Source organism: Zingiber officinale, chromosome 10A (assembly GCF_018446385.1).
Source record: "Zingiber officinale cultivar Zhangliang chromosome 10A, Zo_v1.1, whole genome shotgun sequence".
NCBI classification, from domain to species: Eukaryota; Viridiplantae; Streptophyta; class Magnoliopsida; order Zingiberales; family Zingiberaceae; genus Zingiber; species Zingiber officinale.
Window position 1 is genome coordinate 83,136,362 of NC_056004.1, and position 25,946 is coordinate 83,162,307.

A 25,946-nucleotide genomic window follows, 5' to 3' on the forward strand; every position below is an offset into this window, starting at 1 on the left:
TTGATATCCTGCACGCCCGCACAGTGCGCGATTGTGCGCGCGCGCAGGATATCACTCGTTTTATTTTTTTTGAATTAAAAAAATAAATAAAATATTTTTTGTAAATTTTATATCTAGGGCTCAGGCTTTGGGTTATAGTTTTTAAGCTATTTTTTTAAGATTTTATCTATAGGGTTCAGACTTTCCAATTATGTTATAGTGTTTGGTTTAAAAAAAATTAAAATAAAATAAATTTAAGTATTTATTGAGTATTGTAATATGTTGAGGGGATATATTAATGTATTAGAAATTTATATAAAGAAATGTTTGTTTTTTAATAAATAAAATATTTTTTAAAAGTTTTATTTCTAGGATTCAGGCTTTGGGTTATTTTTTTTTAGATTTTATTGGTAAGGTTCAGTCTTCCCAATTAAGTTATAGTGTTTGGTTTAAAAAAATTTTAAAATAAAATAAATTTAAGTATTTATTGAGTATTGTAATATGTTGAGGGGATATATTAATGTATTAGAAATTGATATAAGGACATATTTATTTTTTTAACTGATTTTTTTAATTTAAAAATTTAAAATATTAAAAAAAATAAAAAAAAAACCGATTGATATCCTGCGCGTACAGTTGCGCACTGTGCGGGCGTATATATATATATATAACAAAAATCTCCAATCCAAAAACCCTTTAATCCGAAGTCAGAAACTCTCAATCCAAATCTAATATTTTTTATATCTGACTCGTATCAAATCGATACATCAGATTCATTTTTGACGCTCCTATACTTATGGAGTGCCTAACAAACGAATTCTTAAATTTATTTTGAAGAAAAAACCTTAAAAAAAATGCATGAATTAGCTTATTTGTGTTGTGGACAATATTAAGAAATAGTGTACGTTATGTTAGACAACATAAAACTCAATAGGTTTTATCACATCCTATATTTACTCTAGAAAACTGTTGAAATTATCTAATAATTAAGAATCATCCTCCGCCTCCTCAAGTAAATAATCCTCTAAATCATGATGATGAAGCCATGCATTCTTCTCCATAAATATGACCTTCGAGTTCCTATAAACTATATCCTTATTGATTTCCTATTGTGTCCCAAGTATTCTCAAATGATAAGGTCAAACTTCATCATGCTTGACTTGTCATCATACCTACTATGACAAGTGTAGGAGGAATATGAGATAATATAAGACACTCTCAATACTCATCATTCTAGAAAATCTACTAAATAGTTTAGATCAATAACTAGAAGATAAATCTTCTAACAAACTTAAAAAAATCATAATATATTTTAATCTCAAAAATTTGCTACCAATAATACAAATGATGCACCTTTATAGGGGAGATTTGAAACAACTTTTCAAAATGAATCAAACTGTTTTAAATGAAATTTAGATTTCTTAAGGTCTCATTAGATGAGATTTATATTTCTTAAGGCCTACACATACAAAGGCATTAAAGACTTAACATCTTGCAAGTACTAAGAAAATATTCAAGAATATCAAAAACGGATTGATCTTTTTCAATTCCCGAGTAGCATGTTAAGAGGATCTCCAATGCAAGCTTTTTTAGAGATTTGTAAAATTGAAAAACCTCACCAAAAAGAGTTTTTATGGTTGTGTATATAAGGTTTGGGGTTTTTAATTTAAGAGCAGGTTTGAGTTTTCAAACCTTCTTTTTTCTCTTAAACATAGAGCTAATAATTAATGTCAATGATTGTCATAATGTTTTATAATGTTTCATTTTATAAATAATTAATAATAAGTCTACTTATGGAGAGAATTAATGTGCATGAGCCATACAATTACATGTGGAGAGAATTACAAAAAAAGCTCACTTAGAGCTTTAATCATTAGGAATATTTCAATGAGTTTTTATAATATTGATGTGGCATATTGAAATCTTCAAAAAAACTCATTCAAAGCTTTAACTATTGGAGATGCCCTAAGTCAAAATAGATTTTTAGCTTTTCCCGATGTGATTTATCCTTCCCAAGCACCATTATAAAAATTTTCAAGTAGATTCATCTTTCGCAAGGATTAATCTTTCAAGTTGTCATTAAAACATGATGGCTTCTAGAACTTTTTTGTGTCATACTACCTTCTTCATTGAAATCAAACTTGACAACTAGTTGTGTTCAATACCATACTAATCTAGTTCTAGACAATAAGTTGTCATTTGTCCCTTGTTGATTTAAGAAATTCATTACTAAGATCTTAAAATGAGCTTCTAGGTAAAATAGAAACACCAAATGATATGATTGATCCCTTTTGAGCCATCCAGGTGTCTTGGTCAATACATTGTAATGACTTTTAAAGTCTTTAAATCATGGTTAAAGAAGGATCAAAATCATAGTTAAAGAATATAAACAACGGTTCCTATTTGACATGATTTTGAGTCTTTTGGCCATTAAAGTGTTTTGGCCAAAATACCCTGATGAACTAAACGAGCTTAGAACATCATTAGAAGACTAATAAGCATGGGATGCTACACATATGGAATGATTTCAAGTCCTTTTGAGCCATCAAAGTATTTTGCTATTAAGGTGTTTTGAGAAGAGCACCATAACGATCAAAAAGGGCTCATAAGTTTTGAATCGGTTGTACATGAATGTCAACATGTTGTCATTTTCTAGTTCATATAACAAGTTAAACATAAAAATATCCATGAACATTCAAGGTATTCAAAGTTCTATCTATACTCATGAAAGGATTATCCTATTGACATAATCAATGTATTTATCTTATTTGAATATTGAACTTATTTAAAATCAATCTCTTAGTAGATTATTCTTCCACTTGAACATATTACATGTGATGACTGGAATTGAATGAAAGCATCACAATCATGGAGATCCAATAACATCTGTACAAGGGGGCAACTCTTTACACATTAAGTGCTTGCGTCTTTGGAGTGTGAACCAAGATAGAAAGCTATCGGTTTTGATGACATTATACCCAGCTTTTTGGTACATTTGGAAAGGGATTTTATCAATCACTCTGCAATGAAGGTATACTCTTCTTTGAGCCTTCATTTGAGTTATAAGCTCTTCACATGCCTTCAGAAGATGCCATCCGATTCTTCTCCTAAAAAATTGAAAGCATACATACAACATTAGTTTTTCGCACATTGGTCACATTCTGTGATGAATGCTAGATGGTTAATTAAGAATAACATGAACCATGTAGATGCAATGGAAAATATTCTCAACAAACTGTGGTCACACAATTTTACCGACAATGAATGCCAAATGTTTGATTTGTGGACAACCTAATGTATAACAAGCAGAGAATGAACAAGAGAAAAGAGTAAACTTGAAGATTGTGTAAAGATGTTCAAGGGGGTTGCCTTATTGGGTTAGTCATTTACTGACTCTGCGAACATCAGTACAAGCTTATATTGCATGTTATTTTCTTCAGACATTAAAATTTCATCTCATCTGAAATGAGAATTTGGCAATCTATTCACATAAATGGCTAGTTCAGCAAGATTCTATTTGGCTATCACTGTTAAAGAATGTTTGCGTGTGTGTGCGCATGTGCATACCTCTGTAAGCCGTGGTGTTTTAATAAGAATTTTGCAATTTATCCACAAACAAATGCTAATTCAGCAAGATGCTATTTGGTCTTGAAATCACTGTTAAAAGAATGTGGCAATCTTCACAAAAAATGCTAATTCAGCAAGATGTCATTTGGTCTTGAAATCAGACTTAAGAGAATGTATTTTTTGTGCGTGTGCTCATGAATTTGCCACTGATAACGATATCCAATACTCAATATGATATTCATAGGTCGTTATACGCAAGGTAAGTGCTTGTTCCTTTGTTAACTCGTCGACTAAGTATTTTCCCCAGATACATGGTGACTAACTAAATCTATCTGGATGGTCTCACAACACAAGTGTATCACAACTCATTACTGATACTCTCTCATTAGTATCAAGAAGACATTAAAACAAGTATTCCTTCTAGATTTCTAGCTTTTGGAAACCACTAAAATTCAAACTAACTTGAACTTGGAGAATGATGTAGGGTTCTATTCATATAACTTATCAGCATTTATTTTGACTCATCCGACTAATACATGGCACCTCGTTAAGATCATCATCTAGGAAACGATGGAAAGAGAAGGAAGAGGCTCTTATGCTCTGTTTACTTTGAAGGATGGATTGGGAGAAGAATGGACACTTTCACCTTCCTTCGATTGATCACCTATTCAATTTTTTGTCATCTTTTCTCTAGCACTAAGAAAATAAATCTCCGATCGTCTCAACGTCTCAACAAGCTCCACGGCCACAACTCATAATTTAACCCCGACTCATGGCCGTAGTATGGCCATGAGTATGGCTGTGGCCTAGCCACAAGTGGCAGTCACGGCCAACTCACACCTCTTCCCTTCCTCCTTGTTTCATATTCTTCTTCGCTATTCCCTCTTTTTCTTTCCTTTTCATTTCCATGGTGACTAACTAAATCTATCTGGATGGTCTCACAACACAAGTGTATCACAACTCATTACTAATACTCTCATTAGTATCAAGAAGACATTCAAACAAGTATTCCTTCTAGATTTCTAGCTTTTGGAAACCACTAAAATTCAAACTAACTTGAACTTGGAGAATGATGTAGGGTTCTATTCATATAACTTATCGGCATTTATTTTGCCTCATCCAACTAATACATGGCACCTCGTTAAGATCATCATCTCGGAAACGATGGAAAAAGAAGGAAGAGGCTCTTATGCTCTGTTTACTTTGAAGGATGGATTGGGAGAAGAATGGACCCTTTCCTTCGTATACTATAGATTTACCTTCCTTCGATTGATCACCTATTCAATTTTTTGTCATATTTTCTCTAGCACTAAGAAAAAAAATCTCCGATCTTCTCAACGTCTCAGCAAGTTCCATGGCCACAACTCATAATTTAACCCTGACTCATGGCCGTAGTTTGTCCATGAGTATGGCTGTGGCCTAGCCGCAAGTGGCAGTCACGACCTACTCACACCTCTTCCCTTCCTCCTTGTTTCATTTTCTTCTTCGCTATTCCCTCTTTTTCTTTCCTTTTCATTTCCATGGTGATTTTTTCCCTTAATGTGCTATATCATCTGGCTTATCTGGTTCTCATAGCAACATTGCTCAATCAATCCAAAGACAGGGAAGGGAACACACGTTTAGGATCACAAGGATAAATAGGCAATTGAAATTCATAGCAGAAAATTGTGTCCTTGGCAATTTTGTTGAGCAAAATTAGCTGGAGACAGCAACGTTACAGAAAAAAAAAAGAACAAGTTTTGTACCTTCTAAGCGTCTTTTTGACAGCCATGTTGCAGATGTAAGGGCATTCTCTTGGGGGCACCGGCGTCGGTGGGGCGGCATTGGCTCCGCGGGCATCGAATGAGATTTCCGCGGTGGCCGCCAGTTGTGGCTCGCCCTCGGCCCCCGCCTCCCTGTAAAACCCGAGGAGCACTGCCACGTGCGGCTCCAGGGCCACCCGCTCCTCGATGTACTGCTTCACGAGAAAGGTGAGGACGTAAACGTATCGGAGGGGAACGAACATGGACTCGGCGAAGGACTCGGCTAGCAGCTGCGCCGTGGCCTCGAGCTCGCCGGCCTCCATCGGCCGGATCTCGAGGAATCCACCGCCTCCGTCGCCAGTGAGGTCGAGTTCGATGCCACGGCGAAAAAGGCGAAGGGCGTCGAGGCTATGGAGAGCCTCGGGGTCGAGGAAGGTACCGGGGGCGGGGCCGTTGGAGAGGAACGGCGAGGGAGAGGAGGCGCGGCGGACGAGCTTGAGGAAGCGCAAAGCGTGGGGCTTGTGACGGGATTGGATAACAGAAGGAGAGCGGGATGCAAGGAAAGGTCGCAGGGCGGAGTCGAGAGAGAGGGAGAGAGGAGTTGGATTACAACCCATCAATTCCTTCTTCTTGCCCTACTCCTGTACCTCCTCCCCTCCTGCTGCCGCCGCCGCCGCCGCCGCCGTTATTTGCCGAGATGAGAGAGGGAAGGAAGAGTGTGCAGGAGCTCCATGGATTGGATGGTGGACGAAGATAAAAATGAGATTTTTTATTATTTAATATTGAGAGGAATGCGGGTGGAAGGGTGGAAGGTAGGTAGAGCCGTAGATGTGTGTAATCGAGTTGAGTTGGAATTCAACTTGAGTTTGATTAATTTATAATTAAATAATTTTATTTAATGTATATATTCATGATTTATAAATTTTTATCAAATTTAATAAATATAAATTATAAATTTAAATATTTATTAAAAATTAAATTATATATTTAGAAAAAATTATAATATTCTTATTAAAATTTATAATTTTATTTTAATAAAAAAATTTAATATATTTATTCACGAGTAGAGTGTAAAATTTATAAATTTAGTATCAAAATTATTATTTTTTATTTAAAAATTAATTCATGAGCTTAACGAGCATATTAACTAACTAATGAGTCAAATATTATGAAATTTAAACTTAATTTATTTATTTAAACAAGTCTTATTAAAAGAACTCAAATAAATTTTTATTGGATCGGAAACTTATCAAAGGCGTAGCTCATTTATATCCTTATAAATGGTAGGTGCCTTGAGGCTCAATGATTGAATATATTCTATCCTGCATTGTTTTGCTTCCAAGCAACCAGAGAAAGAATTAGGCTGGTAAACTCAAGCTAAATTTTATAATATTTAAATTTATCTGATAAGATAATTAAATAGAGTTTAAAATAAATTAAAACATTGGAATAATTATTCAGATTATAGGTTTAAGTAAGTTTATTTAATTTACAAATCAATTTATACAAATAAACCAAGTTAATGCAATATTGATAAGTGAGACATTCTTAATAAAATGCATAATAATGAAATTGAAAGATCCTTAGTCATAATAATTTTATATTAACTATATATTAATTATTATTATTATTTTTTTAAATTTTACTGTATGTTAATAGTAGGTGAGTAGGGTTATAATCGAACCGAGCCAAACTTAATAATAAGAGACTCGAGCTCGGACTTAGTTCGTTATCCCTAAGTATAATATATAAACGAGCCTCTAAATGAACATGTTCGCAAGTCTCTTAATGAACACGTTCGTGAGCCTCTAAATGAACATGTTCACGAGCTCACAAATCAAATATTGTTAAGCTCGAGCTCGGCTCAGTAATGTTTTCAAGCTCGAAATCAGACTCGAGTTCGGCTCGTTAAATTAATCAAATGAACTCGAATGAATCTTTTTTTGAACCAAGACCCGAATAGCTCGCTAGTGGCTTGTCTAGTTTACACTCCTAAGGTGAATATATAAGTATTACTGGCTGATCCTGCCCGAAAGTCGATGAGATGGAAAGCTGGGGATGTGGCGCCCCCACTGACCGCTTGTAGACTCCGCTCGGACCTGCAACACAAATTACGTCAGTGCCAAGCCAGGGAAGGGGTCCCCGGTGTTGACCCTCCGATGCTCAAGTCAGTCACCGGTGATAAAGTAGAAGGCGGAGTAAACAAGAATGAATAGTAGCGAGAACAGTGTCTATCGTGTATTGCGTACCTCCACCGATGTTTGGACTCCCCTTTATATAGAGCTCCTGTAGCACGCGTGCATGCTCCCTAAGGCAAGCACGCTTCCCAAAGCTTTCCCTGAAAAGACCTGCCAATAAAGTGTCCCTGACACAGTATCTCAACGGGGCGAGCATATCTCTGAAGTGATAGTAGAAGCTTCCGTCGTACGATCTTCTGGTTGTCCATGCTCGGTGTCGGTGACACTAACTCCCAAAAGGATGTCGATGGACACCAGAGAGAGTATGCTGCTAGGCAGAGCGGGTTGGTCGCTTAGTCGAAACTTCGCTATTCTTGTATCCCGTCCGCTCGGCCGAAACTCCATTGTGTTTGTGTGGTGTCCGCTCGGCCGGAATTCCACTGTGCTTGTGTCACGTCCACTCGGCCGAAGTTCCACTCTGCCTGTCGAGTTCTGCTACCTGGTCGAGCGGGGTAGCCGCTCGGCCCGACCTCTATACACCGTTTCTTCCTCCATCCGGCGTTCAATACTCCATTAAGCGTCGGTCATTTGACACCTCCTCGTGTCAACGGCGGGGTTGGATCGGACCCTTCTCCCTCTGGTCAGGGCATGACCCCCCGACAAGTCGATGATGTCTTAACGTTGATTTGATCGCACGAACGACCGATGTTATCTCGGCATTGACCGTCTTGACTTTGACGTCCACTATGGCAGCTATCCGTAGTGGGGTGGGGCCCCTCCTTATTGTTGGGGTTACAAGGTTGCAAACATAGTCCCACATTGAAAGCACATGGGAAAGATCATGAGTTTATAAGAGAAAAGATATATTCATTGGAATGAGGCCTTTTAGGTAGAGCCCAAGAGCAAAACCATGAGGGCTTAGGCCCAAAGTGGACAATATCATATACAATTGTGGAGATATCTAAATTCTTTTCGATCCAGCAATTGGTATCAGAACCCGGACTACTAAAAGGTTTAACCATCGACTGTGCACAGGGGCTATGGTCAAATTGAGCCATGTGTGTACAATATTGACCTCGAACAAAAAAAGTGGGGGCTCCTATGTTGGGATCAAGAGGACCAGACACCAGAGAGGAAGTCCTAGTTGCGGCTAGGCAAGAAAGTCCTAGTAGGTCGGGTGGACCGAGGGGCAGGAGGGTCTGGTGGGTCGAGGATCGTACGTGGGAAGCCTGTGGTCCTTTATTTGAGGGGGGATTGTTGGGGTTGCAAGGTTACAAACATAGTCCTACATTGAAAGCACATGGGAAAGATCATGATTTTATAAGAGAAAATATATCTCTATTGGAATAAGACCTTTTGGGTAGAGCCCAAGAGCAAAATCATGAGGGCTTAGACCCAAAGTTGACAATATCATACCATTGTGGAGATATCTAAATTCTTTTCGATCCAACACTTATCACCGTATCACTGGCTAAAGCATTTGGATGGTGATCCTGTCCGAAATCTGAGTCAGATGGATCGCCGAGTGAGGTGAATGAAATGTTGACCGAATCGCGACGTCCCAGAGGGGGGGTATGCTGAGATGGTTTCTATGTTGACCAAGTCGTTAGAAGTCTTTTGGTCAACGTCACCTGTAGCCAGCGACCGGGTCGCCCCGGTCCCTGGTACCCCGATACTCGAGGTAGATCCAATGAATATATAAGTAATAGACTAAGACATAAAATAATGAAATGCATATAGAATATAAATGAAAGATGTATCTTGGCCTGGGGACGCCCTCAGGTAGATTGGTGAGCTGGTCAGGACGCTGCTCGAGTTGTCGTGACCCGGAAGAGCAGATGACTCCGAGTAGGATGAAGAGCTGGATCTGATGGCGTGGAGCTGGACGCAGTGGCACAAAATCAGATGCAACCTCGGCATACAGGGTGGGATATGATATGACACGCAAACCGGGATATGACTTCGGCATGCAGGTTAAGATATGACATTGGTACACAGATCGGAATAGAACATCGGCGCGTAGGCTGGAATATGATCTCGGCATGCAGACCGAGAAATAACAACAATAAGAAGGCTAGACACAAAGCACATAGTCCAAAATACAACCGCGACTTGAAGGCCAGAACACAATAATGACTCGATGGCTGGAACACAACGGCAGTCCGAAGGCTATATCAGTGCCGAAAACACATGTTAATGTGGATAGGATACCGGATCGGTGTCAGAAATATGCGAGGGTGTGGATCGGAGGTCATCTATGACAATGGTGGACGACAGTGGCTCGGTGGCCGACTGCGATGATGGGAATCAGATGCAACCCGGGGCTGATCTTGCGTTGGCATGGTCGATCGTACCAACGACGAATAGAGAAACGCAAGTAGTGTCCGACTGAGGAGGCAGTACGACAGCGGGGACATGAGGAATTGAAGGAGGCGTTGGCAGGCATGGTCGCGGTGCCTGGCGACAGCTAGCGAGCGAGGCTGTGGCGTATGGACAGGGAGAAGATGGCGTTGCTCGGTGGTAGCCTCCTTGGCTGAGGAGGTGGCGAGGCGGTAGAGGTGTGCGCCGGCGTGGGTCAGACGACGACAATGCCTCTGTGCGGCGTTGACATGGCGAAGGTCGGGGGAGGCGCCGAGGGAGACGGTGTGAAGAAGGGGAAACAACCATACGTGCTCGGCGGCAGTGGAGGCGCGAATTCGATGTCGTTGTTGTGGGGAAGGAAGGAGATGACTCGGAGGTGGTCGTCACCAGCGGCCGTCGCTCGAGGGTGGCGGCGAGAGAGGGAGAAGAAGCTCCCTTCCTGGTTCCTCTTAGCGGCCTTGGTGGCTGAGGAGAGAGGGAGAGAGGAGAGGGACGACTGCATGATTGTATGTGAGAGACGATGACTGACGGCGAGAGGCACGCGGAGGCAGCATGGGCAACCACCAGCCCATCTTCCTTGATGGTGGCGGAAGAAACCCCGAACACGAAGCCTTGCCACATTGCTTCTTCCTCCTCTTAATGTCCTAATAGTAGAATGACTAAAATGCCTCTCTTTTCTTCTAATTCCTCAAAGTCCCTAAGCTATATCCGCATTAGATGGGATTGTTGGAAAATAATTTATTAAATATAATCCTAAAACTTATTTGGTATATTATCTAAAGCTTATGTGGATCACAGGTAAACTAGTACAACTAGTCTATAAACTTGAAGTTACTTATTGGATCTTTAAGCATAACTCACCTCATAGGCTAACACATGGCTTGATGAGTATAAATTTAAGAGGTCATAACTTTTAACTTAGATTACAAAATTTTTAATATATCAAATCGAAACTCGTCCAGAGATCTATATTTATTATTGGATGTACAATTCAATTTTAGATAAAAAATATCATTTATTTATTTTTTTTAGAGAATTCGAAGGAGTTTAATCCTTTATTTATCTTTTAGAGGTTATTTTCATCTTTTGCAAAATTATAATTTTGAAACTATTTAAATTATTATTTAGTTGATTTTTTAGGTAATTATTTTTTTTTCATCGATATTCCTTTTCTCAAGATGATAAATTTTAAATGTCTATTTTGTTGATGTTTAACAGGCTTTTAAAAAAATTATTTTCAACATTCATGAATCAAAGAAATCAATAATTTAAGCTATGTCACTCGACAAACCCCACACATCTCGTCCTAGATAGGGTTAAGATCCTAGTGGCGAACTTAGTTTAAACCTTTTAGCCCTCAGGGCAAGGTGTCATGGTTAGGCATGTTGGACGTGTGCTTGGACGTGTGTAGTTACTGCACACATTGACAAGTGAGTGACACACATTGCCGAGAGAGTGGACAAGTGATATCCATTCTTCTCCCTATAAAATGTCGCAAGGTATGATAGCAAGAGGCGACTTTCTCCATCCGGTATTTCTTCGCTCAATCTTTCAAGATCTTCTCTAGAGCAAGGTATGAGATTTACTATTTCGTACAATACTTATATTCTATTTTCAACATTGGTATGAGAGCGTTAGAATGGAAGAAATCTTGTACGAAGGAAAATCATAAATTTATCACGTTTTCCACACATCCCAAGGCACTGAACATGACTGCGAGATGCTGTGGCCGGAAGGTAGCCGGCGACTGTAACCGACGACGTGCTTGTGGCTGCGACGCACCCATGACTGCCCGTTGCGGGCGTCGGCCACCACGTAGGGTGGCTAGCGATCAACTTTTATAGCTGGAGAGCGCTAGCAACTGTGTTGGGAGGCCGGTGTTCGATAGCCGCTCCGGCTGTCGCACTCATCGTGGTAGAGGTGCGCAGCGTGCGATGGGAAACACTGTGTAAAGAGAAGAAGAGAGAGTTTGTTTAACCAATTGGTTTAATTGATTAAACAGTTTCTATTAGCGAAAAAAATTTGATTTAATTAAATCAAACAGAAATTAAAAAAAAACGATGAGATTTGAATCTCACATGCGAAATAAAAAAAACCAACAAATGGCAGAAAAAAGAGTTTTTTATGCATGTTGATATTCAAAAAATGAATATTTTTTTTGGGTTCACTTGAACCAGACTGGTTTACTTGAGCTAGACTGGGTTCAAACTCAAATAGGCTTGGTAATTTGAATCAGATCAGAATGGTCCAATCAAATCTAGTTGGACAATTAATTGAGCTTGGACCAGATTTAATCAAATGATCAATTTTATTCTAATGGGTCAAATTTGATTAAATGGATTAGATTTATTATAATAGGTCAACTTAATCCAATGGACATATATTTAATCAAGTGAATCTGAATTTCAATAAGTCTAATTGACTTAAATGAACTTAATTTTAAACAAGAATAACATAGATAATACATCAATGTCTAATTAGATTAGTTCTAACGAGGATAATGGACTAAGTTCAGGATTCGATTTTCCAATCTACCGATCCAGAGTGTTAGTCCATTGGAACTCCTCAGATAAAGAAAATTAGTATTTTTTATTTACTTTGGATTTTGTATATTTTTCTATGCATATGTGTGAATTGAAATGAGCCGATTTTATTACTGATTTGTCGATTTTATACTGGCATTATTATTTTTCAATTCTAGATGTCATGGATAATATACAGATGCCTCGTCCCGATGCGCGACGGAATGAGCTACAGGAACAGATTGAGGAGATAGAGTTTGACTCAGTTCATGAAATTCAAGAACATATTGGATCGCTTGATCAGTTGTTTTGGAAACTCAAACAGGAAGAGTTTTCGATCCTAGATAATTATAGGATCTCAGCATTAGTTTAATCCGTGTCGGAATATCCCAAGGTGGTAGCACACCATTTATGAGGGCTTTTGAAGGGCGTATCTCATATGAAGATTTGTGTGTGGAGCTACTTCACCATGTGGATGAAGAAGACCCTGAAAATGTTGAGGAGGATCCAGAAAAGGATCTAAATATGAACTAAATGGAGAATTCTAAAGCTGTTTTACCTGAGATTGTCCCAAACGAGTTCAGGTTGAAAGAGATAATGTTGGTCACCTAATATCTGTCCTAGTGGGAGTGGTGTTAGCTTAACTATTTTATTAGAGTTTTGTTGTAGTTACTGTCGTTATTTACAAACAATAATAAGCTCGTTTAGCTTATATGAGTCATGTTATAGTTTATATTGTTATGTATGAACAAAGTTATTTTATAAAAAGTTATGTTATGTGTTAACAAACTTGAAAATAATTTGTTCATTTTATGATTAATTCATTTGTTAGGATGTGTGTAATAGTATTTATCTATTTATCAATGTTGATTTTATTGGTCATATGAATGATGAGTGGAAACGTAGTTACTACTTGATTTTGTACATCAACTCAAATTAACATTGAGTCAATTATAAATTGTATGCATATGAATTACACTGAATACTAAATAATGTGTTTATTTATATTAGATCATGACAACTAAAAACATCATAGCTGAACTCAATAAGCAAGAGAAACTTAATGGGGATAATTATAAAATCTAGAATCTCAAGATACAATATGTTTCTTGAGAAATAAGAAGTTCTAGAGACTGTTCATCGGTTTATGGAAGAACTTGTAGATGGTTCTACGACACAATATAAACGTGATGTTGATGTCTATAAGGCATGGAAGAAAAAGGACTCTACAGGTAAGAGTATATTGATTAATTCAATTATAGATGACCTGGTCTATGAGTATTATGAGTCATTTCCATCCGGTCATGTTGTTTAGGTAGCTCTTAGAGAGAAGTACAATGGAGTTAGTTTATGTAAGCTTCATCAGTTGATAATAAAGTTTAACAGCTACAAAAAACATCTAAATGGTACCATAGCCCAACATCTGAGGGAAATGACTAATATGATTTGAGAGCTAAAGATTGTTGGTCATGAGTTGACTGATGAACAATAGGTTCAAGCAGTTATTTTTTCCCTTCCTGATTCTTCAGAATTGATAAAATAGAATTTGACTCAAAAGTATTAAGACTTTCGCTGATGTCTCACACCATGTTAAATTGGAGGCGAAGTAAATAGAATCTGCAAGGATATCTGGTCAAGCTTTTATAGCTGAAAGTTCTTGATTCAAGAATAAAAAAGATGGTTTAAGAAAGGAAAAGGAAAGGGAAAAGAAGCTGATGTTGCTACTAGGCAAGACTCAATCAAGAAGAAAGGAAAGACGTTTGGAAAGAAACCTAAAAACAAGCTAACTTGTTATAACTGTGGCAAGAAGGTTCACTTTGCTTAGGATTGTACTAAGCCGAAAAAGGTAGATCCATGTTTAACTTTTTTTCATGAGCATTATGTTGCTAGTTCAGTGTTGTTAGCTAATTTTTATCCTTTATGGATTATAAATTAAGGAGCAAACAATCATGTAGCTCGTGATCGAGCTACATATGTGGAGTATCGTCGGGGTACCAACTGGCAACAAATGGATATATGCGGAAAATAATGTAACGATTGAAGTCAAAGGAGTTAGCACTTACAAACTCAACCTACGTGACGAACATACCTTGTTTCTACATGATGTCCTATATGCTCCTGAGATTCCGGCGAAATCTGATTTTTGTTATTAGTCTTCTTGATTTGGGTTATTGTATAAATTTTTTCAGTCAATGTGTAGAATTTCGTATTAATTATGTGTTAATTTGATGTGGTTATATAACAAATGATTTCATGGTTCTTGATGTAAAATAGGATATTAATTATGGTATTAATTATTATTTTTCAAGTATTGCTCTTACTAGTGATGTTGATATTAATGATAAAGTTTGACATACTAGACTAGGACATATTGGATAAGAACGAAAGAATAGATTAGTTAAAGAGGGTCTATTAGGCACGCATGGTAGATTAACTTGTATATATGTGAACATTGTCTTGCTAGAAAAGTAACTAGAAAACCATTTGGTAATGCTATTAGGGCCGAATCACCATTTCAATTAATTTATTTAGATATTTATGGTCTAATGAATATGAACGCTAGACATAGAGGTTCCTATTTCATTACATTTATTAATGACTTCATATGTTTCAGTCATGTATATTTGATTTCTCATAAATTTGAAATATTAAATTACTTCAAACATTATTTGAACGAAATTGAGAATTAATTGGAATGTAAGGTTAAAACCTTACGCACTAACTGTAAGGGTGAATATTTGTCTAATCAGTTCAAGACAATGTGTAATGATAAAAGGATTATTAGACAACTAACTATCCCTAGAACTCCACAATAAAATAGGGTTACTGAAATAAGAAATTGAACTCTTCTAGATATGGTTAGGTCTATGATGACTAAAGCCAATTTGCCAATTTCCTATTGGGGAGATGTATTATTAGCTGCAACTTATATACTTAACCGAGTACCTTCTAAATCTGTTTCATCTACTTTATATGAACGTTGGATAGACAAAAGACCAAATTTAAGTAATTTGAGACCTAGAGGTCATCTGCTTATGTTTATGATAAGACTCACAAATATAAAATTAAGACCCAAAGATAAGAAGTGTATCTTTATAAGGTATTCTGATACTTCTAAGAGTTATGTCTTCATTGGTGAGCAACAAGATGAAACCATCTCTGAAATAGAGTCAAGAGATACTACTTTTCTTGAAATTGAGTTCCCAACAAAGGTGAAGTTGATAAGACAATTCCTTTATTTACAATAGAGGAAGAGGATAATGTTCCTTTATGAACAAATCAGGTATCACAAGAGATGCACGAATCTAGTCAATCTAGTGGGAGTGATTTATCAATTAATAAGATGATTTCTCAACAGCTCGACCTACGAAGAAGTAGTCGTAATATTATTTCTCAGACAAGGTTTGACATTGAATGAGGCATTAATGATTTTCCAGTTGACAATGATGAACCTTGAACGGTTGAGGAAGCATTGAGATGCTCTGTTAGAGAAAAATGAAAAATTACAATGGATGAAGAAATAAAGTCTATGAGAAAGAATCAAGTTTGAGATTTAGTCGATCTTCCTCCAGGCCGAAGGGATATTGGAAATAAGTAAATTCTCAAAATAAAAAGGAAAGAAGATAGATTGATTAATCGATACAAAGCTCGACTGGTTACAAAAGGATATACCCAAATAGAGGGTATTGATTTTAAAGAGATATTTTTCCCTGTTGTGAAATTTGTGTCAATACATGTCATCTTAGCTATAGTGACACATTATGACCTAAAATTACATCAAATGGATGTAAAAATGATTTTCCTTAATGGTAATATTGATGAGAAAATCTATAAGGCGCAGCCAAAAGGTTATATTACTAAAGGCCAAGAGAATAAAGTATGTAAACTTAAAAAATCTATATATAGGCTAAAGTAAGCGTAAGACAATGGAGCATAAGATTTAATGAAGTCATTTTATCTTATGGTTATCATTGTGTTTACCTAAGAAATAAGAAAGGAAAGTTGGCCATCTTATTATTATATGTTGGTAATATGTAATAGCTAGAAATGACATGAAGTTTATGATAAAAGTCAAATCATGACTTTTATTACAATTTGACATAATAGATATGGGAGAAGCTAAGTACATCTTAGGAGTAAAGATTATTAGAGATCGATTGAAAAGACTGTTGGATTTGTCTCAAGAGACTTATATCACTAAAATGCTACAACACTTTAATATGTCAAACTACAATATTGAATAGACACCTGTAGCGAGAAGTACTGTTATGAGCAAAAGTATGTATCCCAAGACTCATGAAGAGATAGCCGAAATGAAGAAAAAATCATATGCTAGTGTCATTGGTAGTTTGATGTATACTATGTTGTGTACTTATCCTAATATAAGCTATGTTGTTGGCTTAATTATCCATTTTCAGTCTAACCCAGGATCGAGACATTGGAAAGTGACAAAGAGAATATTCAAATATCTTAAATGGACAACAAATTATTGTCTTTGTTTCCAAGAATCTAAGATGAGCGTGAAGGGCTACACAGATATAGATTGGGCAGGAGACCTTGATGATAGAAAATCCACATCTAACTATAATTTCTTACTGAATGGTGGCGCCATCTCATGGAACAACAAGAAACATGCTCGTGTAGCGTTGTCGACAATGAAAGCTGAGTATGTGTCATGTGCAGTGGTTGTGCAAGAAGCAGTCTGGTTGAGAAGGTTTCTGAAGTATCTGAAAATTATTGATAACGTGGGAGTCTTGTTATAGTGTACTGTGATAGTCAAACTGCTATAGCTTTTTCCAAGGATCCCAACTATCACAACAAATGCAAATATGTAGAAATTAAGTATAATTTTGTAAGGGATATTGTTGACAAGAAAAAAATAATTCTTGAATATGTTCCTACACGTGGTGTGTTTATAAACCACTAAGTCATTGACTAAAGAGTTATTTCAAGGATATGTGAAGTCTTTGGAACTTTGTAAAATGTAATATTTTGTAAAGACAATTGGAAATATGAAATATCATGATCTGTTCAATGTAAATGTCTTTGTTACATTTGGATAAAGTCTCGGTGAGCATGTTGACAGTTTGAGTTTGACTCACTCACATGGACAATCATCTCTATTTTTAAGTAAAAATAGAGGTAAAACCATTACTTATGGGACGACTTATGTAACTATGAACAGAGACATACCTATAAGTTAAGGTCGTCTTGATAATTGTGTCAAGATGAAATCATTTATATGTTAATAATAATCGAAGTAAATGAACCCACCATTTACTGAACCTGCTGAAGGCCGGATTTAAATTCATATGTTAATTCAGGATTATGCATTAGGTATGTCTAAATTAAAATCTGCATGATGTTAAATTTGAGAAAAACATGCATTCTTTTTAGTAAAGAGTATAATATCATAGCATGTGATTCATACTGCATGTGTTATTGTGACAATAAGGGTAGTAGAAAAATGGATCACTGCTTCTCTACTATGTGAGACCTTTGAGATTATAAGTTAATCTCAGTTTTACTTTAAGTGACTATTTAGCTATTTACTTGAAGTTCTAATCAGTGACTGCTACTTTAGTATGTAACCTATTGACTATAGATGATTCGGTCTATGAATCATAACTAGGAAAACGACTGATTAGATGAATAGATTCTAGCTACAAAGGAAGATTAAGATAGATTTACATTTTTGACATTTATTCATTGGTCGACCAATTACATTTTTGGTTGAGTACATAAATTATGATTGTGAATAATTATATTAATTAGAGATATGGAACATGCTCTTAATATAATTATTGTTATGAGGGATTAGAGATATTCATACTTGATGCAAATGATTTAATCTAGCATAAAGACAAGATATGGGTACCTCTGATTTATTTGGAAGAGTAGCTAAGTAAAGTGTAATAACTTTATTAGCATTGATCGCTCAAAGAGCGACTATGTAAAGTGGAACAATCTTCTTTGCATTAATCGCTCGGTATGCTTGTTGTCGCACTAACCATTTTTCCTAATGTATGAAATGGATGTTCTTGTATAATCTTTGTGACTTGATTCTTCTATAGTCTTTGTGACTTAATGACTTTTGTGGATTGACTTGGACGAGTGGGAAATGTTAGACGTGTGCTTGGGCGTGTGCAGTTACTGCACACGTTGCTAAGTGAGTGACACACATAACCGAGAGAGTGGGCAAGTGATATCCATTATTCTCCCTATAAAGCGTCTAAGCAAATCAAAGGGAGAGGTTTGTTATTCACAGAGAGGAGGGATTTGATTTTAGAATTACTGAGAAGCATTTGTTACTGTAGCCTTCTCGCTAACAGCAAGAGGCGGCTTTCTCCATCCGATATTTCTCTGCTCAATTCTCCAAGATGTTCTCCAGAGCAAGGTGGATTTAATGTTTCCTATAATATTTCCGTTCTATTTTCAACAAGGTCTTCTAGTAATAGATCAGGGATTTAGAGTTCAAGACTCAACTGTGTTGTATCATTGAGAATTTTTCTTCTTAATGGATAATGAACCTTAGAATGCTGGCTGTTATGATATACCTCCATTACACTTCCCCAATTTACCTTGATTGTGGTGAAAAATTTTCGTAGGACCAAATCGATCGTCCCAAATTCGACATTACCTGACCGGGTTAATTATAGTTTAAACCTTTATCGGGAGAGCATGTGTAGAAATTATAATTACATCTTGAAGTTTGTACTAACACACTTTATCAGCCACAAAGTCAGTGAGTCCAAACTCTTGGGGAACACATTCATACCAGCTAATGGATTTTATTAGATCTTACTTCTTGGAGAAAGCAAGATCAAGGTAGACAGAGATCGACAACAGATAGAATCGAGCCAAATTTACAAACCCATATTGGTTAAGGACTTAGATTTCTCTTACAAGCAGAATATAATGCAAATATTTGCCAAGTTTCTAGATCTCTTGGTGCTTCCCTCATTCTATGGACATGTAACAGAGGAAAGAGACCACATATAAGCTGGCTGAATCTTGTTCGACGAAATGAAGGCAGAAATTTAGTGACAACTTAATAGTTGCCATACCACATGTAACCATTTCGGTATCGCATACCAAATTGCTCATAGATTGGATCCCCATAATTCACAGCCTTGATCTCCACCGACCGGCATTTGCTATCCAATTCTTGAACTGCTCCAAAAACAATCTCATTAGTTGTTTCACAACTCTGCTCATAGTAAGTCTGAGGCCTGGATGAGTACTGCTGGTGCTGCTGAAGTTGTTGCTGCTTATGCACTTGCTGTACCTGCTGCCGTGGCTCTGTGTTCCACCCGTTAGTACGAGTTCGAGGGTGCCCGATGTGGTGGATCTTTTCTGGTTCTTTCGACATGAATGCATATGTCTTTCGTGGAGTTGGAGCTCTTGCCTCCACTGGTGGTGGTATCTCATCATCTGGAATGACAAAACTCTCAGGCATTGACCAAGTGTTTACCCTCTGGTGCTGCTGCAGAAACTGTGTGGGTTTGGGTTTCTTTCGGAAGATTGGGAACATTGAAACAAAGATTTCAACCGAGGACAACCATGTTCGAGATATTAACTTCAACGAGGAGGTGAAGAGGCCTTCGTCATGTGCATTTTCCGCATCTTCTCCAGTGGGTATGAGTGGCGGTCTTACGGATGCCATTTGTCTCTGGTAAGGAGGTACGATCGTCTTGAGGGGTGTTTGGTGTTCATGTATAAAATTTGTTCGATGTTCCTGCACAAGATCCTATTTACATTCAGTAAAGTTAATCATATTAAGCTATGATGCAAATTTGTTCTAAGTTCTTATCATTTACTAAATGAATAAATCAGCTGAAAGGATCATAAAACCCATTTCAACAGGGAGGGTGGTTCAGGGAAGAAATTTGTCAGTCCATGATCAATCATCTAAATGTGTTTCAGCATCGAAAATCACCAAAGGAGACTACTCGAATGGCTGAGAAGTTATGGATCGAGCCATGAAGTTATCGATACTCCAGACTAATACAACCATGACAGAAGGAAAACTATATGGAGAATATTTGCATGAATGCGGTAGAAGTAAATGGATTGTTGAAGTATCAAGTACAAATTACTCACCTCTTTTGATGAGATCATCAGTCCCACACGACGTTGAAGTAATGCTAGCATGTAGCCAAAGAAACCGGCAGCAAGCAACACAGCGATACCTATATAATTGCAGTAAAAACAATGAGCTTACATGAGTTGTCAGAAAGTAACTGTTTGTTCATGTAGTTTCTTTAAGCTTTATAATGTTCAGTACAACAGAAACTATAAGAACATCCATCGAATTCTAGCTAGTAGGTCGTCACAATGTACCAAGAGGAAACCCAGTTTCGTATTGGTATGCACAGTCGTCGACATTAAGCTGGATTTCCCTGATTGCTTGGTGTCCCCTGTCTACCACCAGAAGTGAGCAACTACTTGCAAGGTAAACGACTTCAAAATCAGTAGAAAACTTTGCATCTTCACTTGCCCCGTCTGAATGTGCTCCTCTACTCCACTTTCCTCCAGCAATTGTCGTGACCCCTGTAGAAGTTCAAAAATTCATCATAGTCATGGAAGCTCCACGTAACATACCGCCAACAAGAATCCAAAATTGCGGTTGTTTCTGTGCATAGATCAAGGTGAAATATCACTCCTATTCTAAATAAATGAATCTTTAACTTAAGCTAGATAAAGTTGTTGCTATGTGGCCTAGTAGTCACAGGTTCGAGTCGCAGAAACAACATTTTGTAATGCAGAATAAGGCTGCATTTTGTATACAATAGACCCTTTCCTGAGACCCCACATTGGCAGCAGTTTTGTGCACCAAGCTGCCTTTTTTTTTTTTAACTTAAGCTAGATAGATTTGAGAACTCTTAATGGATGCATTATACTATTATCCATAATGCATCAAAACAATTTCTTGTTTAGCCAACAATCCATCGCTCTTTATCAAGCACATGTATAACCTAGAACTTACATGTATCAGAGATGAACTCTACATCTCTCCCTCAATGAGAAAGTTATTTCTCATTAATAGAAAATTTCTCTTTAGGTTTTCATTCTTTTCCTTGGTTCATTGAGCTGTGAAGATATTAAGTAGAACTTATATGTACCAAGCTGTTTCATATTTGTTTGTCTTTTCACTTACCAGTGTCACTAATTTTCCTGATTGCCATGTTCATCGTATCTGCAACGTATATATTTCCTCTTTCATCAACCGTAATGCCCTTTGGATGGTTCAGCCTTGCTTCCCGAGGCCTTCCGTCAACGTAACCAACATACCCTTCTGGAGAACCAGCGACAAGCTTAGGTCTGCTATCTGCATTTGAAAACAATGTTTGAATATTTTTGAAAAAAATAATAGATGAGATTGATAAAGATAATCTTCATATACACAAGCAAACCAAATCAACATGAGGATATTTTTCTTTTACACAAATAGAACAATATCCCAAGAGTTAACTACGATCATCTGTGTATCGAGAACATTAAATGACAATGACATGTAAACGGTTAAAGTATTGCATAAAACCAGCTTATTCTATGCAAAACTACTAAGATAACCACAAGTTAGAAGGGTAAAATTCAATTCATTTACCAATAGAGATTAAGAAGTAAAGTGAACTTCTATCATTAGCAAACTGTGTTTGTCTCACCTATTTAAGATCACCACATGAATCTTATCCCTTCATCGAACTCAATGAAAATTATATTAGTAGAAATATTCGCCTTTCAACATGTACTTACCATCCAACTTTTTTTCAATACAATTAGTTAGTTTATCTAGTACATCTGTAAAAAAATAAAACTTAAAACTAATCCTTCACGTAAAGTGAACTGAATGTCTACTTGAAGCATTAAGAAATCCTTACGGGCCTCAATTTTCTAGAGTAAATAGCTAGAAAAACATAAACATGCTCTTTAGTTCTTGGCTATTGAAAAGAAAAAGGAAAAGTACATATTAATCGAATATATTAAGAGGAGTCTGTTGCACGAAGCTCATGCCAATATGGGGTCTCAAGAAAGGTCAGACCACATTGAGTCAATTGTATTCAGTCTTACCTTGCATTTTTGCAAAAGGTTGTTTTTGCGACTTATATGGCAACAACTTTACTGTTGCCTCCCCTTCATATTAAACAAATCTATTGCTAAAATAAAACTGTGGCCTCTATAAATGCGGTATGTCTGCTTTGTTCAATCAATATCTCAAGATATATGCATGCAAATGATGGAGTATAGTTTCAAAAAGCCTATTTCGATTATGGCACATAACATTGTGAAGACAAAATGCTCACATCTAGACAAGGGCAGAGAGATCCGATACACATTGCTGTTGACGGAATCAAGAAGCAGCAACTCTCCACTCTGTGTCACCTCTACTGAGTACGGTTCAATCCCCAGCTTACTTCCGTCAAACACCGTATCCACGGTGTAACCGCTCTCGAACTTCATCGAAGGTCGGTGGCTAGGGATTGCTGCAATCAGGTACACAAATCAAGTTATAAATGTACAAAAGGAAACAAAAAAACAGCGATCTTGAACACGTTTCACCTGTCTTTGTGGTAGATTTCAGTGACCATAACCTCTTCAAGATAGAAGAGGCCGCATTGGACACAGCCGCAGTGACAATTTCTAACAAAACAACCAGAATTTAGCTGCATTATAGAAGATAACCAAAATAAAGAACAAAAAAAGTAGAAGAGAACTCACTTGAAGGTGTAGCAGCTGAAACAGAGCTGCTACCACTCAGTAATACCAGTAGGAGCGTGAGCACTGCTAAAGCTCTCATCTTGCTCCACAAGAAGCCACAGATTCTCAAAGAGGAGGAGAAACCAGAAAGTTAGAACCCTAAAGGGGAGGAACCCATGTGAAGGCAGTTCTTGATTGGCACCCCTTACGAGCTGAGGAGAAGCAAGGAGGAGCACATCAACGCCTTTACTTTTTTGCTTCCTTCTCTTCACTCTTGTGAGGCAAAAAAGCAAAGAGCAGAGAAGAAAGAGACAAGTGAGGAGGGAGGAGTGGGGGCTGAGGCCTGAGTGAGTGAGTGAGTGAAGAAAATGGTGTATGAAAAGAGTGATAAGCACAACAAAAAATAAAAATAAAATAAAACAAGTCTGTCACTTGGCTCAGCAGCTGTCCAGCATGTAGCAAGGCCTTTAAGCCACAACCAAATTGCCAAGCTCAGAATCTTTGATCGCCATTGTCAGCAGCAAGAAACAAATTGTCTGTGTTCACTCCACTAAACAACTAGTCGAAAAGATCAACACTACCAATTCCCCTTAAAAACCAAGAGAACAACCTGTTTTTAGATTGACTGAAAAAGCTTAAATCAATGGCTCACTAAATAGTTTACAAGTTTCAAGGTGGTGGTGTGTGATGTCGTGGGGCTCACTTTTTACTTTCTTTTTCCATGGCCTCTGCTGCGGATATATTCCTTTCTCCACCTCCCTTTGCCACTTTATCACCTTTCTATAATGGCATGTGATTCCTGTTCTTACGAGGGGAATGCTTAAGGAGAGGATCTTACAGTTCGCTGTCAACTTTGCATTTTCCAAATGCCTCGAACTTTTTTTTCTTTTTTACCTCTTTATGCCGCAAGCTATACTGAACAGTGTGTTATCCTGGGTGACGATGTGGATAGACCTTGCCTTGATGATCAGAGTGTTGGAAGATTTTTTAATGTCTATTCTGAGGAGGAAGGCCAAGAACAGTCCAGAAGGCAAGTTTCTCGTGAATGCCTCTGCGGAGTGGAGTTATTGCATGACTGCATGAAGAAGTTACTGCATTTGGCACTATGCTTGGGGTATTGAGACACTTTGTGTTCATGAGCAGGAATTTTGTTTGGAACCATGTAGGACCATGGTCCAACTTCTCCTTGGAGTCCCAAGGATAATTTTTCAACAGAAAAGAGAGAAATTGTTGATAATGATGACTGAAGTTCGATAGTTGGGTGAAAGATAACTTGATAATGAAGCTTATCATGATGAGGAGGGCAATGGCTACAAAACCTGGGAAGCAACCTGCAAGAGTGTTTGCTAAAAGCAGTACAACTATTCATAAATATGCTCGTTGTGATTGAATTGAGGGTCCAAGAGATTCAGAGGAGCAGTTTTGTGTTTGCTTAGTACCTTTTGAATCTCTGATTGTGCCAGCTCTATCTAGAGATTAGCTGAAAAGAGATGCTTTGACCAACAGATAGCAGTGTGGCAATGATCAGATTATGGAGGACTCCATGTAGGCATTGATGATGGAACTTCTATTGGCTAAAAATTTAGCAAGAATTACAAGGTTTGAATCATCATTGGGATGATCACACACTTTAGAGTTCAACTTGTGTGGCCATATTTAGATTGAAGACTTTAATGAACCCACTTCTATACTGTTGCTCCAACAAGAACATTTGCTTGCACTTACATTTAGAAGATGATAGGAAAGGTTTAAGCAAGATGAGTTAGCATATGATGCAGCAAGGGATCCGAATTGAGTTTTTTTTAAGTAGTTATCCGTTAATTAAGTTGAGTTTATTTTTTTCTTAATTATATTTAATGTTATCTTAAATCTTAGGGAACCAAATCTTGCTACTCAATTTATCCTAAATATTAGGGAATAAGTTTTGTTAGTTAATTTATCTTAAATCTTAGGAAATAAGTCTAGTTCGTTGTTTTTTTTTTCATTTAGATTTTTTTGAGGGTTTTGAGAGCTATGTAAACTTATGTGTTGGAACCCTGTGGTAGTTTTGATGTGATCAACTAAGTTAAGTTAGGTCCTGTTATATTTGATCATTGTGTCTAAGTGTGCATGAGATTAGAAACACAAGAAGTTGAGTGAAAGACAAAGCTAGCGAGAAGAATGACACTGGAAGGGAGCTGACAGGCTCGATGCATTTGAGAGATGAGGTGTTGTGGAAAAGTACACCGGTGGATGAGAAGGACGTGCGTGACGTTCCGAGGGACGAGAAGCCGGAGCGAAAGCCTGCTCAAGGAGAAGGCTAGAAAATAGGTTCGGGTGAAACCTATCCCAGATGACCGCGATCACCCAGGCGTCCGGAGCAGCAGAAGAGAAAAAAGAAGGCTGGAAATACTGCCGGAGGCACCTTCAAATGGAGTTGAAGGCGCCTCCGCGCACCTTCACTATGGAAGGCGCCTTTCATGGCTGGAAGGCGCCTTCAATGAACAATACGAAGGCACCTTCCAGCCCTATAGAAGGTGCCTTCGACTAGGCAAATTCTGCTGTTGCAAGAGGATAAGGTTTATCCGTACTTACCTTGCTGGAGGCGCCTTCCAGCATCGGATAAAGTTTTCCAAGGGCTATGAAAAGACCCCTGGACTTAGGAGATTAATATCAACTCTTGTAATCATTTCCTAGCAACTGTTTGAGCCTTTCAACGAGTGTAAAAGGCTTCTCCACTTTCAATGAAGGAAATTTTTATTACACTTTCACTTGCCTTGGATTAACAACTATCTAGGTTGTAACCAAGTAAACCTTGTGCCTCTTCTTTCTAGTTGTTATTTTAATTTATCATTATTGTTGCTTTTAATTAGAGTTGAAAAAATGAGAAAGGTATTATTTTATTTTTCAGGCAATTC

At 37.5% G+C, this 25,946-nt stretch overlaps 2 protein-coding genes across 2 annotated transcripts; both read right to left on the bottom strand.

Moving 5' to 3' along the window:
* Positions 1–2,680: 2,680 nt before the first annotated feature.
* Positions 2,681–6,044, bottom strand: LOC122028175. The gene is made up of 2 exons (XM_042587205.1): positions 5,292–6,044; positions 2,681–3,086 (listed from the first exon to the last, which is right to left on the bottom strand). The coding sequence occupies exons 1-2, from the start codon at positions 5,903–5,905 to the stop codon at positions 2,846–2,848; spliced, it is 855 nt and encodes a 284-aa protein (XP_042443139.1). The 5' UTR covers positions 5,906–6,044; the 3' UTR covers positions 2,681–2,845.
* A 13,070-nt stretch (positions 6,045–19,114) lies between these two features.
* LOC122027710 lies at positions 19,115–23,668 on the bottom strand. The gene is made up of 7 exons (XM_042586709.1): positions 23,071–23,668; positions 22,912–22,992; positions 22,656–22,835; positions 21,509–21,679; positions 20,692–20,901; positions 20,452–20,540; positions 19,115–20,086 (listed from the first exon to the last, which is right to left on the bottom strand). The coding sequence occupies exons 1-7, from the start codon at positions 23,147–23,149 to the stop codon at positions 19,400–19,402; spliced, it is 1,497 nt and encodes a 498-aa protein (XP_042442643.1). The 5' UTR covers positions 23,150–23,668; the 3' UTR covers positions 19,115–19,399.
* Between the last annotated feature and the right edge of the window lie 2,278 nt (positions 23,669–25,946).